At 40.5% G+C, this 17091-nt stretch overlaps 1 protein-coding gene across 2 annotated transcripts in view; it reads right to left on the bottom strand.

Moving 5' to 3' along the window:
• TSPAN7 (tetraspanin 7) overlaps positions 1–17091 on the bottom strand; it is a 124531-nt gene that overhangs the window by 51784 nt on the left and 55656 nt on the right. Inside the window, exon 1 of one of the 2 annotated variants that reach the window (XM_011980161.1) lies at positions 9470–9601. The exons of the other annotated variant lie outside the window; for it this stretch is intronic. Within the exon in view, the coding sequence (XP_011835551.1) occupies positions 9470–9472 (3 nt within the window). The 5' untranslated portion in view covers positions 9473–9601. Of the gene's footprint in view, positions 1–9469; positions 9602–17091 lie in introns of those variants that run through there. 2 annotated transcript variants of the gene reach the window in all.

Here is a 17091-nt window from a genome sequence, read left to right as displayed (position 1 = left end):
TGAAAATGAATAATTGAATCCTTTGCCAGAAATGGGAAGTCTGTGATGAACTTCACGGGGTACTACTCATAAAGGCCTGCACAGCACAGGGCCACTCAGACCTATGGCCTACCTCAACTGGAAGGGCCCACATAGCTAGCGGTAACAGTGTTTTGGAAAGCGGGCTTTGGGGTGAGACAGAGTTGTTTCGTGTTTGAGTCCTACTCTGCAATTTATTGCTGCAGAACTTGGGACAAGTTGTTTCTGCTTCAATTTCCTCATCTGCAAATGAAGATAGTATTAGTACCTTTTTCACAAGGTTCTACTAAGGACTGAATGAGGTTAACACACAGCGTGGGGCATATAGTAAGTGTTCAATAGACATTAAGTATCATCATCATCATCATTTTAGATTATTCCAGAATTTACTTTTCCTCTCTTTCTGGCAACGATGTTTCTAAGAACAAAAGAGCATCAATTTTCATCAACCGAGATGGGAAATGGTGTGAATTTCTTAAGAGATGTTACCAGAGACCTACATCATCTTCCTCAGGAAATGGAAATAGTATAGAAGTAAGATCCCTTTATGACACCACCTCTGCCCCCAAAAGTCTTGCCAAAACCTAACAGAAGAGGCATTTCATAATATTTTTCTACCTTTGAGGGCATCTTGGCCTCAACTAGAAAATCCTTGCACCTAAGGTAAAAAATTCAAACTAGATCTAGGGGTGTGTTTCATTTAAAATTAACTTAAAATTGACTTAATTGACTGGACTAATGAGCTCCTTTCTCTTCCAACCTTCAGGGTTCCAGGTAAAGATATAATTTATTTTCATAGAAGGAAGTTACAAGTCATAGAAGTATTTCCAAGTACACATCTGTATAAGGCAGATTAAAGAAAATAATTTTCAGTGAATTTGTTGGCAGAGGCCATGTTTATTCAAATGGTGTCTATGCAAATTGATGGGGCACTGAAATTCCCAAAAGAACTGTGGCAATTCAAAAACACATCCACCCCAATCCTCACCAGTTCTTTAAATTTTTCTCAAATTTCCTGCCATAAAATGCACTGAGACCACCACTATTAAAATGCCAAAATTAAAAAATTTATAATCAATGTTTAAAGACTCAGATGGTAAATATTTACTTTCATGTTTGGATTTTTCAAAAATTAAGAAAATAAAAGCCATTTTTTAAAAAAAATTATTACATCTCTGAATAATGCAGAATTCTAGTCCACTGATCATTTGCTATCTAATTTAAAGGGGAAAAATATACCCATCCCTCTCTGACCCAAAGTAATGTGTAAATGGGCAGCACAGGTGAAAAGGTTAGTATTCAGATTTACCGGCTGGGCACGTTGGCTCACACCTGTAATCCCAGCACTTTGGGAGGCCGAGACGGGAGGATCACGAGGTCAGGAGATCGAGACCATCCTGGATAATAGTGAAACCCCGTCTCTACTAAAAATACAAAAAATTAGCCGGGCGTGGTGGCAGCATGCGCCTATAGTCCCAGCTACTCCGGAGGCTGAGGCAGGAGAATGGCGTGAACCCGGGAGGTGGAGCTTGCAGTGAGCCGAGATCGTGCCACTGCACTCCAGCCTGGGCGACAGAGTGAGACTCCATCTCAAAAAAAAAAAAAAAGAGATTTATCTAGTTCTTGGTACTGTACGTCTGTTCTCACATAGCGCAGAGGTAGAAATGAGCACTGCTCACTTGTCATCACAGATGGGGCATTTCTGACCGACTGTGGTGCTGATCACCGGGGTCTTCTCAAGGCAACTTGGGAGTACAAAGAGATCATCTGGATCTATCCCAGATCACATTAAAAAGAGAGTTCTAAAGGTTAAAAGAAAAAATAAGAGGGATTTAAAAAGACATGCAGGCTCCCCAAATGGCCTAAAGGTATACCATGAACATGACATAATCATTACATCAGAATAGTAGAGACGTACACAAAACTACCATATTACACGTATTTGGTCCCCATTTGTATGTGTAGATTTAAAATTACATTATATTGAGGATACTGCTATACTCATAAACAATCTTTACCTGGACATACCAATGTGACATAGTCCTCACCATCAGGCCTAACTCTGAGGTTAGATGGAGGTAAATTCAGTCCTATCATAAGAGATAGACATAAACTAAAAAAAAACTTTTAGACTAATATTTGTTAGGAAGCACCTGTATATTTACCACCCTTTAACCATGTGGGTTGTTGATTTCCAAAAATCATGAATATAAAGATGGCTACAGAACAGAGCAATATATCCACTATATATTTTCTTCCAGAAACAATTACACATTTGGCAATAAATCAAAATCATAAACTTAACAGGGCATGGTAACACTTTTTAGACTACATGAAGGACACAATCATTTTCTAAACTGATTTGGACATTTTGGATTGTAACTTGGCATAAAATAGCTACATTAAAATGGGGAAATTTAAGTTATCCCTTTTGTTCATTTCTCTTTAACAATATTCTAAATTTTGAAAACATCTCATTCTTCTCAAGCATAACCATAAGAATCCTAAACCTTCCCTAGTACAAGATTGTAAACTGGAAGCCAAACTCATTCTGGCTGTAACTATACAATTAGGCCAATTTTAGAGCCCAAAGGGGGAAAAAAAAAAAAAAGTCAATACCTTTTAAATGAGAATGGACTGGTTTCCAGAGTCTATAGACAAGATTGTAAAGGCACTCTATCGTTGTGGAACAGCAAATACTAAATTGAGCAGAGACTTAAATTGATACAAGTCTAGGTTTCCCCAGAATTGTTTTCTAAAAAGCCCACGAGGAAGCCAAATTCCTGTAAGTTCTACATATACATGCAATGTTAGACATACTTAAGGGGCACTGGAGGCCCTCAGGTCAGAGGAACATGAAGGTGGAACAAGCTGTAGTACTCTTAGATATTTGGCCCTAAGCATCACACCTCCTGTCCCTTTTTCCTAAGAGGAGTGCTCTAAAGTGGTGAGTCTTTTATCGTGTATATGCATCCACATAAATGTTGTCTCTCAGAGCAGCTAGGCTCAATATTTCTGCTTAGCTTTGCTATTCCAAAGCTTTTTCGGAAACACCATAGTGGTTCTCAGCACATTTTCTTCCAGTGCTACTCAAAAAGCAACAAGGTGCTAAAGGGTAATCAAGTGAACCGTGTGATAATTAGAGATGCAATTTAAGTAATTCAAGTGTTCTGTCCCAAATTTAATCAAGATGCTGCTGCTTACAACAACAACAAAGTACACAAACCGTGGTGGAAGGTTCTCCATATCGTATCACATCACCGTCTTAATGCTACAGGTCTGTGTTATTCATTGAACTAGCCAGTGGCTACTGAGCACTTGAAATGTGGCTAGAGCAAACTGAGATGTGCTCTAAGTGTGAAATCCACACCAGATTGCAAAGAATATGAAAAATAAAGAATACAAAACATTTCATGCATATTACTTATTTCTTTTTACTTTTTAACGTGTGTACTAGATAATTTAAAATCACTCACAAGGCTCACATACTGTTTCTATTGAACAAAACTACCATAGATTTTATTTTAAAAGAAAACAAAAAAATCAAGGGGGAAAAGCATTTGAAATACACAACATGGTTCTTGACTATATCTATGTTACTTAGGACAGGCCCAAAGACCATCCAAGGCCTCAAACTTACTGGTCATTAAAAATAGCTATAAAAATGCAAAGCCACCTGTACTGCACAAACCTTAATAGACTCCAGTGAATGGCATTCCTTTTAATGATGATGTCATCAAGTCCTCCAAAAACAAATACTTGGTAAATGTGAAATGAAAATCAAGTCAATAAATTGATAAATAACTCAGTTTTCCAAATCCACCAAGGAATGTTCAAGAGGTCAGAGGTGTTAAAAACCATCAGAATACCCAGTTGACAGCTGAATATAAAATAAGGAGCTTTGACATTCAACTCCAATGCTGACCTGAGATGAAACAGAAGAATAAGGCAGACAGTGCAATCTTGCATGCAGAGATTTTTATTGTGCTATTTAAGTCAAAATCCATGACATTCATTTGAAAGCCTCCACAGATGGGTACTATACACTCTGCCCACCATGCATAGGTAAGGACTCTTTCCCTGCTCAGTAAAAGAGGACTGGAATTGTTTTCTTCTCTTTTTATTTTTAACAGAATTGCCACCATAAGTGTTCCTAAGACAAAAAAAATCATATTTGCCAAAGTCTTTCCAAAGCCACATTTATAAATAGGTCGTCACCCATAGATGTGATCCTGGAGTTATTTGCATACCTTGCTTGGGACTTACAGGACGCCCCTGGGAGTCCACTTACCAACACAGCTCCCATGCCCCACAGCAGGCATTGTGGAGGGGGGTATAAAAAGAGTACTTGGCATTAATGCCAATGGACTCCTATTTCTGGACATTGCCCAGGAGAAGACAATACGATCTAGAACTCTGCATCTGAAAAGCCTGTTCTAGACAGCAGGGAAGTACACCTTCATCCAAGGGAGTTCAGAGAGACAGCCCAGTGCAAGCCACTTGAAGTTAGGCTGACTTGCTTCCCATATTCAAGTCCAGAGGGCTCTCAGCAGGTGATCTGAAAGAAAGAGCTATAGAGTCCTACTGTGGCCACCAGAGGACTTAGCAAGGGCTGGGTGGAGGGCACTGCCCTCTAGAGGAGGCATGCATTATTACCAGTTTAGAGTCTGTACTCTGTGCCATCGTATGTCAGATACGTATGTATCTGGTGCCATCCCCTCACAAGGGGCAAAAACCACTCAGTCAAACTGAGTATGCTTTCAAAAAGTATACTAGAGATAAAATAATTTTTAAGAGACTTTTTTTTTTTAAACCATAGGATTTGAGTCACTTTAGCTTTGGCAGGGGTTTGAGACAACTATGCAGACTTTACATGGTAATCTGGCCCCAACATTCCTCATTGTGGCTCTCATGATCTTGACTGGGCTTACTCACATGCCTGGGGACTAGCTACCCGGCAGCCTATCTATGCTGAAAAAGGGTGTTGGACTAGTACACACATTCACACCTACCTCCATATTTTAAGTTTATTGTTTACAAAATGCTTTCGAAAGTATTACCTCACTAACCTAACAGTCTGAAAAGTGTTAGCATCTCCATTTACATATGCCGAAACTAAGGCCAAGAGGGTAAGTGGATCAGTTTCCTCTGAGGGGGCTCTGAGTGCCCACTGCCAATCCATCAGATGCCTACTGGAACCTAATGCTTCTGCCAGCCAACCACCACACCGGCTTAACTTACAAGTCATCCTTGCTCATCCCTCAACGTAAATTCTTCCAGCCATAGTCTCTTCAATTTTTCTCTTTATCTATTTTCCCAATGTGTGATAAATTGCAAAAAATGCCCCACTTTCCCACTCCTTCTTACATCCCTACCCTTTGCTATATAATTTTGTGACTTTGAAACTTAGCTATGTGACTTTCTTGGACAAATTAGATGTTAGCAAAAGTGACCTGACCCAAGCAGAAGACTGAAGAGCACTTAAGCAATTCTGCTTGCTTTCATTCTTGTCTCTGTCTTTACTATGATAAGGCCACATCCAGGCTAGTCCATTGGTCCCAGAAGAAAGATGAGATACACACAAAGCAGAGCCAAGTTACCCCAGCCAAAGCCAGTATAGATTAGCTGACAGCTAGGTAACCCCTAGACATGTATGTAAGTTCAACCAAGACCATTAGAGACACCTAGCCCCCCACCCCACCCAATCTGACTCCAGAAACATGCACAATAAACTTATTATTGAATGCTCTCAAGGATTTATGGTTTCTGTGCAGCATTAATGTGGCAAGGGACAACCGGTACTCACTGCAACACCCTACACACCTACCCAAAGTCTTCCCATTGTTACTCAGTTCTTTCGTTGAAAAATAAACTCCTCTCTTCTGAATGTGCCTTTCACTTCCCAGTCCTCTCTGGAACCCAGATCTCCTCTGAGGGTACTGTGTCTTCTGTGGCCCTTTCTCCTACACCCAACACATTCATTGCCAGGAGGCAGGGTTAACATCTTTCTCATGCCCCAGTGCAACTTCCAGATCACTGCCTTTTCACTCTCGAATAGTCATCCTGCTCTCCTGATGCTCAGACCATCTGGCTATACCATATACTGTACTCTATCACTTCCTATTAATGTCAAGTACCAATCTCTTTATATTTTTAAAGATTGACAGCTGGTTGATGGTTATACTGTATTCCATGCCCTATTATCCAGGGTGACTTCTTGCCCTTAGCGTCTCAGTCCTGAAGTATTCCCAATGGCAATGATCTTCACCTTCATTCCATGTCTGCCACCTACTCCCATAGCCAGAACATAAAATTTGTCAGAACCTGAAAGTACTTCCAGAATAGTATATCTAAAATCCCACTCTTTGACCATAGCCCTCTCATTTTTCCAGCTGTCACTTCTTTAGTGCCACTATATTTATTTTTCAATCATTTATTCAAAGCCTGCCCTGTCCCAGGCACAATGCCAAGCACTGAAGAAATAGCAGTGAACAAGAAACAGTCTTTGCAGTGACAAATTCACATGATTCCCATCCTCAATAGATTCCTGGCATTGTCTGTAATTTTCTCCTTTGGATCTCTTTTCCATTCTCCATAAGATAATGTTTTTCAAAACACTATCTCCTTAAACTACTTACTTGGTCCCACGAAGTTCCCACAGATGACTTATGTCTTATACATCACAAAGAAAATTGAAGCTATCAGAAAGAAAATTGCCTCATACCTCTAAAATTTTCATGTATACACACTTGTTTCATCCTCCTTCCCAATTCTCAAAATCAAAGATGTATCTTGTTCAAAACTAATGCTTTCACCTGTGCTCTGGATCACATCTCCTGGCATCTCTATTGTTTTCCCCTCTCCATTGGGTCATTAATACACAGTATTTATCTTCAGGTAGGGCTAGCTGCTCAAACAGATAAACCCTCAAGTCTCTCCCTTAACATATTCTTCTTGTTCACATAGAATTACACTGTGAGTATTTGGAAGGGAGCCATCCAAAGATGGTCCTCAGTTGTAGCCAACAGATGGGGAAAGAATGGAAGATCACCCAGGGAGGCAACGCTTGGAGGTGGCATACGTTACTTCACGTTACTTCTGCTTTCCTTAACAACTAGAACCCAGCCACCTGACCACACCTAACTCTGAGGGAGGCTGAGAAAGGTAGTCTAGCTGTGTGCCTAGGAAGAAGATGGAATGGGGTTTGGTGAATCCTACTAGACTTTGCCTCAGTAGTTAAGAAAAGGAGTTTTAAAGTCAGAAAGACCAGGGTTCAGATCTCAGGCCTGCAATTACTGGGTGGGTGGTGGTGAGCTGATCTTAGGATTTAGACAGATTAAGGGAGACAATAATAAGAACCTCCTAAGCTCAACAGGGTGGGAAATGTATCTGCTCCATGCCTTGGTAACTGGCTAGATACGTGTTGCTAGTGCTCAAGAGTCAGAAAAAGCATACTGTTCACAGGCAAGCAGAACTATTTTTCATCTTTATATCTCCCATAAACAAGTAAAAGATATGGAAAATTCCAAAGGTGTCTGGTCTCTTCCAGAAAACAAAAAAGTAGGACAGACCTCTGCAAACTGCTTTCAAGAATTCATTGTAGAAACTCTCAAACCTTAGTTGTGTATTAAAAATCATCTGGGGAGCTTTAAAAAATCCTGATTCCTGGGTCACACCCCAAACCAATTAAATTAGATTATCTGGGGGTGAAACCCAGGTATGAATATTCCTTAAACCCCAGGTGATACCAATGTACTGTCAAGGTTGAGAACTACCACCTTAGAGGATTGAACGTTCAATATTGTATTTTTGCTTTCTAATTCAAGGGAGCAAGATACAGAAAGATTAAATACACTACTTATAATTGGGCAAGACAATTCTGCCTTGATTATTTGTTTCTTCTTGACTTAAACCTTTAGGCTCTAGTTACTATTTCTAGGCAATGTTTCTTAGCTCAGAGAACATTAATAACTAAAACCTATTTCTTCAGTGACCCGTAAGGTTACTGAGCACAACTAACCTTACTTAGAGAAGTCAACATTCATTAGTCAAAAAACAGAGAAGTCTCTCAACTGTTAACATAAATAATTTAACAACCTAAAAATAAATACAATAATTGTCCTTCCATAGTACCTTTCGTCACGAACCTGGTTTTCAGGGTCTCAACAGACGTGTGTGGTCAGAACCAATCTGGCAGCAACATTTCCTCCAGCCGGTAGGCATAATACAGCTTTACAGTGTGAAGCTTTAAAGAACAACATTTTGATGGCTGATGGGGCGGGGGTCATAGCTTACTAGGTAGATAACAGAAATGCTGAAAGGCAAATTATGTCTAATATATTATTTGGTTGTGCCTCTTGCCTGGAGCCAGCCTAGGCTATCCATCTTTATAAATGACTACACTGTATGGCTCTGAAACAAATGAAAACAAAACAAAACAAAAAACACTCAAAAGTTCTCAGAGTTATTTGCCAAGATAATAAGAATCCATGCATCCCAGGTGTGACCTTCGGTCTGTTTCCTCATCCTTAAAATAAGCACAGTGGGTGAAAATGTGGGTTGTGTTTCAGTTCTAACACTGAGATACACTTATTTCTCCTCCTTGTGACTCTACCAAAGGCACTGGGGAGTGTGGGAGGGTCCATGGAGAAGTATCTAGAGCATAATTTAGGAAATAAAAAAGTGGGGGCTTCAGGAAGGGTGCAGCTGTGGGCAGAACTGGTTTTTGTTTTGTTTCAAGGAAAGAAAAATCTGTTCAGTTTGAGGGCATATTGAGTTTGGGATATCAATATAGAGATGGCCATGGAAAATGAGTCCAGATTTCAGGAGAAAGTCAGAGTTTTCAGGATTGAGCTATTAGGTTGGTGCGAAAGTTAGTGAGGTTCTTGCCGTTACTTTAATGTCATGAGATGGCATGAGGTCACCAAACGAGTATAGAGGAAAGAGCCACAGACTGAGACCTGGAACCCACCCTGCATTAAGGGACTAGGGAGAGAGTAAGAGCTAGTAAAGGAGGCTGAGAAAGAGCAACCAGTGAGATAGAAGGATAGCCAAGAGAAGGAGGTGCTTTGGAAGCCAGGTGGAGAGAAACTCCCAGAACGCACAGTGAGCTTTCAACTTCTCAGTGATTGAAGTTGTATCCTCTTCATGATTATTGGGAGCAATGGAAGCTGAGTTCCAGGAAGGTCTTTGATCGTACTACATGGCATTAGCTTCAGTGCTTGCCCTGTCATTCAAAAAGAAAGCCAAATTTCTCAGAAACCAAAGGGTCTGCTAGTAATGCTTACAAATAGGAGTAAATAAAACTGACAATGATCACACTTCAGTGTTAACAAAGTGCTGCCTCACATGGGCTCTCCTCGGATCTCCACAACTTCCCTGTGAGATGAGAAGGGTTAGCTTCAACTGTACAAAACAACAAACTACAAATCAATCAAGATTTAAGACCAACCATCTAGATTGTAGAAAAGCCATAGAACTTAGGTCTTCTGACCTCAAATCTTCGGTTCCATCTTCCATACCACATTACTTGTTATGTAAATGAGGAGAAACCCAGCTTCTTATTCTCTTCAGTGAGCAAGGCTATCCCAAACAAAGAGAAATATGCACACAACTAATATTTGCATATTATTTTGCAGATCACGCTAGCATGTGATCAACATCAGAAAAATAGGGGAAAGAACCAAGTCTGAACTAAACAAGTTATAGAAACCAAGATTAAAGACAGACATGAGAACTAGGACTGCTTTTCTTTGCCTCACCATGGGCTTACTTTACATTCTACTGAAGGTAAATTGCCAACATGGCACTCAATCCCTCCACCTTCCCAAGTAGGACCCAATTCTGAACTAATGCAAGATATGGCATACCAGTCAGAATCCTAACTAAAGTTACAGCTTCTTTTTTTCTTTTTCTTTAAAGACAGGGTCTCACTCTGTGGCCCAACCTTGAGTGCAGTGGTGCAATCACAGCTTACTGCAGCTCAGAACTCCTGGGCTCAAGCAATCCTCCCAACTCACCCATCCAAGTAACTGGGATTGCAGGCACATGCTGCCATGCCCTGCTACTTTTAAAAAGCTTTTATAGAGACAGGGGTCTCACTATGTTGCCCAGACTGTCTCAAATTCCTGACTTCAAGCTACCTTCCTGCCTTGGCCTCCCAAAGGCATGAGCCACTGCACCTGGCCCAAAGTTACAGCTTCTTATTTAGAGCCAAGGATATTCAGTTATTCTGAGCCTTTCAGTCCCAGTCAAATCAAAGAAAGCATAGATCCTAGAACTAAGCATGAAACATTTCAAGTTATTTTAACTAACTAACTTCAGGACCAATCACAAATATACTGTGGGGTCTGGCCAAGGCGTGGCAACTTGAAATTTTTCTGACTCACTTCAGGGATCCAGAAGCAGAGTACTACATTAAATCAGTAGTTTTTGCCTTTATAAATTAGTTTAGATATTTGTGGATTATTAGTCATAAAAAGTCAAATGGTAGATTGTAAATGCAAAAGTTACTTACATACAGCATACCCTGGATTAAAATTCTGCTTCTGCATCTGTTTCTGAAGTCAGCCTCACTAGAGAAAGTAATTATAGTACATCAGCAAAACTAAGTGGGACAGGTCACCACAATCACATCAGTTTGGATGCTATGTTTCTGAAATGCAAGTGATAGCAATTATTCCCTCTTTCTGATCAGGAAGCCAGTGCATTTTTATTTATTTATTTCTGAAAGATCACAAATGAATGTAATACAAAATTTAAAAGATACAAAGGGATATATGGTAAAAAAAAAAAATCTTCTTAGGGAAAAGAATGGGAAAATATGCTTAAATTAGGAAAATCTGAATAGCTTCATTTTTGGTTTGGAGCACATACTTCCTTATTTTTCTTTATTTCACTTCCAAATGTAAGTTTATAAAACTTCTGTATTTATTACTATCTGCAACCCCAAAATAAGATGATTTGTACAATACAGGAGAGCCCCTAATCATAAAAATTCATTCTTAAGTTATATACAATTTTACAGTTTTGTCAGAGTATGCTCTGTGTTGGCAACCCATGAACACAAAACCGAGAATGTCAATACTGTGGATGTCACAGAGCTGCTCAGATTTTCAATCTAATTTAGGAATGAAGGGTTATGAATCTAAAATGACAATATGTCCTGCCTGCTAAACAAGCTCCTATCCTCCATACAACTATCAGCCCCCTTAAGGCTTCTGTGATTAAAATAAGCAGCAAAGCATCATTTAGAGACAATGCAAAGGCCTTTCCTGTAGCTCTTGAGAGAGACTCAAGACTGAGCCATGCCTTAGCTAATAAACACTGATAACCTATGCCATTTCAGGTGCCATTTGGAGTCTAAACAAGGTGAGAGCATGAACAATATCACCTGCAAAGAACACTTGCTGTGCTCTTTTAAGCAGCACCAAGTACTCAAAGAAGAGTGAATGCAACAAGGGCAGCATCCCAAATTCCATAGCAAGGCAGACTCCGATGCTATGGGGGCCCCGGTGTGAGTGGGGCCCAAACAGCTGGCGTGGCTGCTGCCTCCCAGTCAAGCAGGAGGCCTGAGATATCCCAGGGGCAGCAGTGGCCACCACCTGGACACTCTTATCACTTAGGCTCTTGAGGCTAGCAAAAATAGTACATTTCTTGGCTGTCTGAGATTTTTCAGTGCATGGTAACTTGCCATTTCCAGCAAAATTGGCAGGTCCTAAGATATAATCTCAGGACAAAGACAAGATAGGGACAAAATCCTTAGCAAGACACAGGTGCCAAAGTGCAATGTCTTCAAAGACACAGCTTCACCGCTAAGAAGAAAAGCCATCCAGCTTCCACTATAACACAACTACTTTGTTCCACAGTCTGTGCCACCCAGATGCCTCCCCACCACCCACAGAGAGACCACCAACTCCCAATCCTATACAGCCAGGATCTGTGCCCATTGTCCAATGAAGCCCCTAAACCTAACACAGCATCTCACAGAGAATCAGATGAAGGAAAATGTCTGCCCTGTAAACTGCTGAACTCACTGAGCAAAGGAATTAACATGAAGACTCTCCTAGCTAGTATGAAATGGTACCACTCTCAAGGTAGCTCAGCGACTAGCTGAGAAGCCAGATGGTTTGAGTAAAAGATTTGTGGGGGAATGAACCCTCCTTACTTTCCCACTCTCTCTCAGACACAAAAGTTCCCGCTGGAAAGCAAATCAGAGGGGAAATTATGCCGCATGCACCCTGACTTGACAGTAACTTCCAAATACACGCTATCAAGAACACCCACCCAACCATCTGTCTGTCTGTGATCCCTTTGCTTATTCACACAGAGAAAAAGCCCAATAAAAAGGAAGTCATCTGGCTGACAGTCTGGGGGCTTTCTGAACTTCCCCATCCTCCGGAAATGCACAAGCCAGGTCTGCTGTTCTATCCAGAGAGGAACAGCATTTGATGGAGATGAATAGTGGCTGACAGTTAAAGATCAGTAAGAAAGTAAATGTATAATGGATTGTGAACTTAACGAGTTCTGACTTCCCTAACATGCTCACTGAAGTCCCTGTACTCCTGATGATTTAGAATTCAAGCTTCCTGTTCTAGTCTGTACCACCCTATGGTCCTTCCCAGTGATGGCCTGATTCCCTCCATCTCCCTTCCTCCACCTTCCTGAGGTTCACTGCACCAACAACTTCCAAGGTTCATTCTTCCTCCATTACAAACACCTTCCTTAATCTGCCCAAAATATTTTTAAATCGTTGTATGGCTTAAGTCTCCATCATTTTGTCCTTCTGACATGAACAGACAAATAGTAAAAATGTAAAATGAGGCTGTTTTTCCCATGAGTCAATCTTTCCCTGTCCCTTCCAATCCCCACAACAAAGAAAACTATCACCCATCTGATCAAATGGATGGGTAAGCCTCACAAGATGAGGGCTGATTTCCCTAAATCAGAAGAGAGGCTCAGAGCAGAAGGAGTATTCTAAATAAAGAGAACAGCATACAAATAATGAACCAGTGTTGCTCAAAGTGCGGCATGAAGTCTTTCTGCTTGACCAAAGCTTTGGGAGTCTGTTCAAAATGCAGATTTCTGAGTACAACATGAGACCTACCGAACCAGTCTTTCCAGGGTGCATAAAATGCAAAACTCTGTGTTGCCTGTAGAGCACATCCCTCTAGGTTATCAGGTTCTAAGCTCTCACTGCTTTTGAGGTATTTTGCAACTTCGTAAGTTGTAGGCAACTGGAAGATATTAAAAACTCTGTCATTGTCTGCTTTTGCCTGACTTCCCTCCCCATTTAGGGGAAAAAACTAGTTTTGCTTCCATTTGCAATTCTATTCCTGTACTCAACATAAATTTGTGCTTTTTGACTTTTTCCCTTTGAACTGCTTATAACTTCTGCCAGGTTCCCTCACGTGAGTAAAATGAAATCTTTAAAACATGTTCATCCTTATCTGTATGAAAGTAATGATTTTGCCTTTTCTGAATATTATCTTTTAACAGAGGTAGGCCCAGGAATCTCCATTTGCAAAAGATGATTCTTCAGCACAGGAAAGTGGGAAAATCAGCACTCTCTGGCCGAATGCAACCAGCCAGGCTCTTTGTGTAGATCAAGTTTTCTTGGAATACAGCCACGGACACTGTGGCTGCTTTCGAGCCGCAGTGGAGTAGTTGTGACAGAGACCCTGTGCCCTGCAAAACCTAAAATACTATCTTGTCCTTTAAAGACAAATTCTGCCAACCCCTGCTTTACTGGAATAGCTTTCAAAGTTGATATTTATCAAGGAAATCTTTTAGTCACTGCAAGGCAATTGTGGATAAGCTGGCCATGTCACGGAAAGCTCAGTGGAAATACTGACGCTGAGTATGGTACCAGCACTCAAAGGTAGAGAGGAGGTTCACAGGGGCTCAGGGAAATTGCAAAGTGGCTCTGAGGAAAAATATATTTTGTGTAGCAAGAGTAGCCCACCTCAGTAAGCTATGGAAAGTGCTTCATACATTCATTCAGCAAGCACTTATGGAGAATCTACCGCCACCTATAGCAGGCAATGGGTACTCCATAGATCAAGCTTGTCCAACCCACCTTATCTTGTGGTTGTTCTGTTTTGTTTTTAGGCTTTTGGCAGCCTGAAGCCATGGTTTTTAAGTTTTTGTCTTTAGTGATGAGTGGAAAAGAGGGATGAGGAAGGGGCTTTGCTGGCCAACCAGAAACAAAAACTAAGAATCCATGACTGTATTCTTGCCCTTGGACACCCCTGCCGTAGATGAATGAGGCAGGAACTCTGCCCTGCAGATGACCACGATTCAGATCATCATTATCAGCCACCCCTGTGTAGTGGATAAGGTATAGCCGTTGAGAGAGAGGCTCTGGAGACAGTCTTTGTGGGTTTAAAGCCCAGCTCCACCACTTATTAGCTGTATAACCTTGGGCACACTCTCTGTGCCTCAGTTTTCTCATCTGTAAAGTGGAGATATTAATATAGTACCTACCTTAGAGAGTTGTTGTGAGGCTTTGGTGAGTTAATACACGTAAAACTCTTAGAACAGAAGCTAACAAGTACTAAACGCTGTCAATTAAGGCTATGACTATAATCAGAACCTGCAATTACACGCCACTTGCTGCAGTAGGTCTCTAATGTACATTCCCTCTAAACCTTATAAGAGCTACGCAAGCTGCAAATTATCCCCATTTAATGATGCAGAAACAGGCCCAGAGAGGTCAATGACTTTTCCAAGAATGCAAGGTAGAGATAGGATTGAAACCTAGATCTGACTCTGAAGTCCAGTTTTCTTTCCAGTCATTTTCCCTTGTGCAAGGTTGTCTAGAGTAATGGTGACCTCAAAATCACAGGTCTGCCTTCACGAGGTCTTCTACATTTCTCATGGGATTCAAAATCTGGCTTTGGAATAGCAGATTTTTCTACTGTGAGACACCTAAATATTTCTCTTTAGGCAAGAAAGGAAGAAATGATATCCTTATGATGAAAAAGTGTTAAAAATAAAATATTTTAACACTTTAAGCATTTTATTTCTCTCAAAATACTCATGGGATATGTTACTCATCATTTTCTTCTCTAGGTAAAAGGTCTAGTTAAATTTGAAAACCAATATAGTAATGCAGTGTATGGAGTGTCCTTATAATGTTCTTTTAAAAAAAAAATCTTGAGAGGACATTAAAAGGCCCCTAATGTGCATTTTAAAGGAGCTGAAAGTGGTCCAGTGCTCTTTCAATCCCTTTAAATGAAAAGGGTTCTCTCTGTAGAAATTAAAAATAATTTGACTTGAGACACTGTATGAAAATGGAACCCCAGCTCATTTCAGGTTTCATAGGCAGAGGCAGGCTGATATTACTTTGCATTGGGGAAAAAAAGCTTATTTTCAGCTGTGTGTAAGTATTTTATATTACATTCTTGTAGGAGAAGCTATAGTTACAGAAAAGAATATAAACAGAATCTTGTACTTAACTAAGCAACCATGCTTAGAAAGCTCACTGAAGCTGAAACATGTTATAAAAATAACACCCCTCAACATTCGAGAGGAAATAAGATTTCATTGTTTAGCAATATTTCTAATACTCTAATATTCAAATCCACCCAGCCCATACTTAAGGCTATAGGCAATTCTTTAATGCTGAAAACAAAGTTTTTGATACATAATTTGGTCTGAACAATTTGGTTTGACAAAGGTTTACAAAAAAAAAGAATAATTAAATCTGTAAAGACTCTACAGCTCCCATTGATGGCTGGGCTGTATCCATTTTGCAAATCAATGGCTTCATACTGTTGCAAAAAAAGCAAAGCTCTCAATAGGGAAATGTGATGCTGGTGCTCATGACACTGAATGGGTAATGAGTTACCTAGCCTTGTGGCCATATAGAAAATAAGTCCTTCATTACTGCACAATATCACCCATAAGACACACATTCTACTGGGTGGGCCAGAAAACCATGCATTCTTTGTTCTCCAGATAGTCGGCACAACGGTGCCCATGAATGACCTTCAGCCACACACCAAGCTAGCAGGGAGGCGAGAGTCCCTGCAGCTGGGGAAAGCAGGTGCTTCTCATGCTTTGTGGGTGCCCCATTCACTTTGTAAAAGCCCAATCAAGGTTACACAACTCAAAACATGTCAGAATAGTTTTCTCCTTCAAAGTCCAGTTAACTCATAGAGATCTTAATAGGATTCACAGGCATTATTTCAACTCAGCCCCTGGTGTACGGGAAGAACTGGACTGGGTAAAAACTTTCACAGGGTTTCAAAACCCAAATCTTGGACTGCATTCAGATCCCAGCACTGCCACTTTTTAGCAGTGACCTTGGATGCACTGCTTAATCTGAGTTTCAACTTGTCTTTTGTAAACTAAGGATAATATCCATTCCTACTTGCATCTCTACACATGAAAAGAACTCAACAACAGTACCTGGCACAAAGGTGTTCCATAAATGCTCAGAAGCCTTGGGCTTCGAATAGTCAAAAACGTACCGGATTCAATAATGTAAAAAAGAAACAACAGTTCTGCCTTTCAGGTTAAGTCAGTGGAAATACATACATCTAATTTCACTCTCTTGAAACACCATAAAAACCACATAAAGGGATTGTTTTTTAAAAGACAAACTCAGGAAAACAGGAGATGGGACAATAGGAACAACATTTTGGAAGCTCCAAAGCAGACAGATGAGTGGTAACCAACTCAGCAGGCAAGGGAAAAAGATAAAAACAAAACAAAAAAACCTCAAACTAGCAGTGAGCAAAGCTGAAAATGGGCACAAGGCTTCTCTGGAACTGGGGGACAAGGGGGTCTCAAACGTGCAGAGGCTGGAAAGGAAGGCATCTGAGAAACTGTTACGTCTAGCTCCCCTTTCCATTCCACAGAGGGACTGCACTTTCCCCAGCCAGGAAAATATCCAGAGGATTATTTCCTAAAAAGGGTAAAACATAGGGTACCTATCCTGGGAGGCATAGTCAGGTCATGAGTATTCTAATGAAAATAGGGTCATCCAGCCATCCCATTACTGGGTATATACCCAAAGGATTATAAATTATGCTGCTATAAAGACACATGCACACGTATGTTTATTGC

Source organism: Mandrillus leucophaeus, unplaced genomic scaffold, assembly GCF_000951045.1.
Source record: "Mandrillus leucophaeus isolate KB7577 unplaced genomic scaffold, Mleu.le_1.0 Scaffold209, whole genome shotgun sequence".
Lineage (NCBI taxonomy): Eukaryota > Metazoa > Chordata > Mammalia > Primates > Cercopithecidae > Mandrillus > Mandrillus leucophaeus.
Note: the sequence above shows the minus strand (reverse complement) of the source record. Positions and strands in the feature narration are given on the sequence as shown.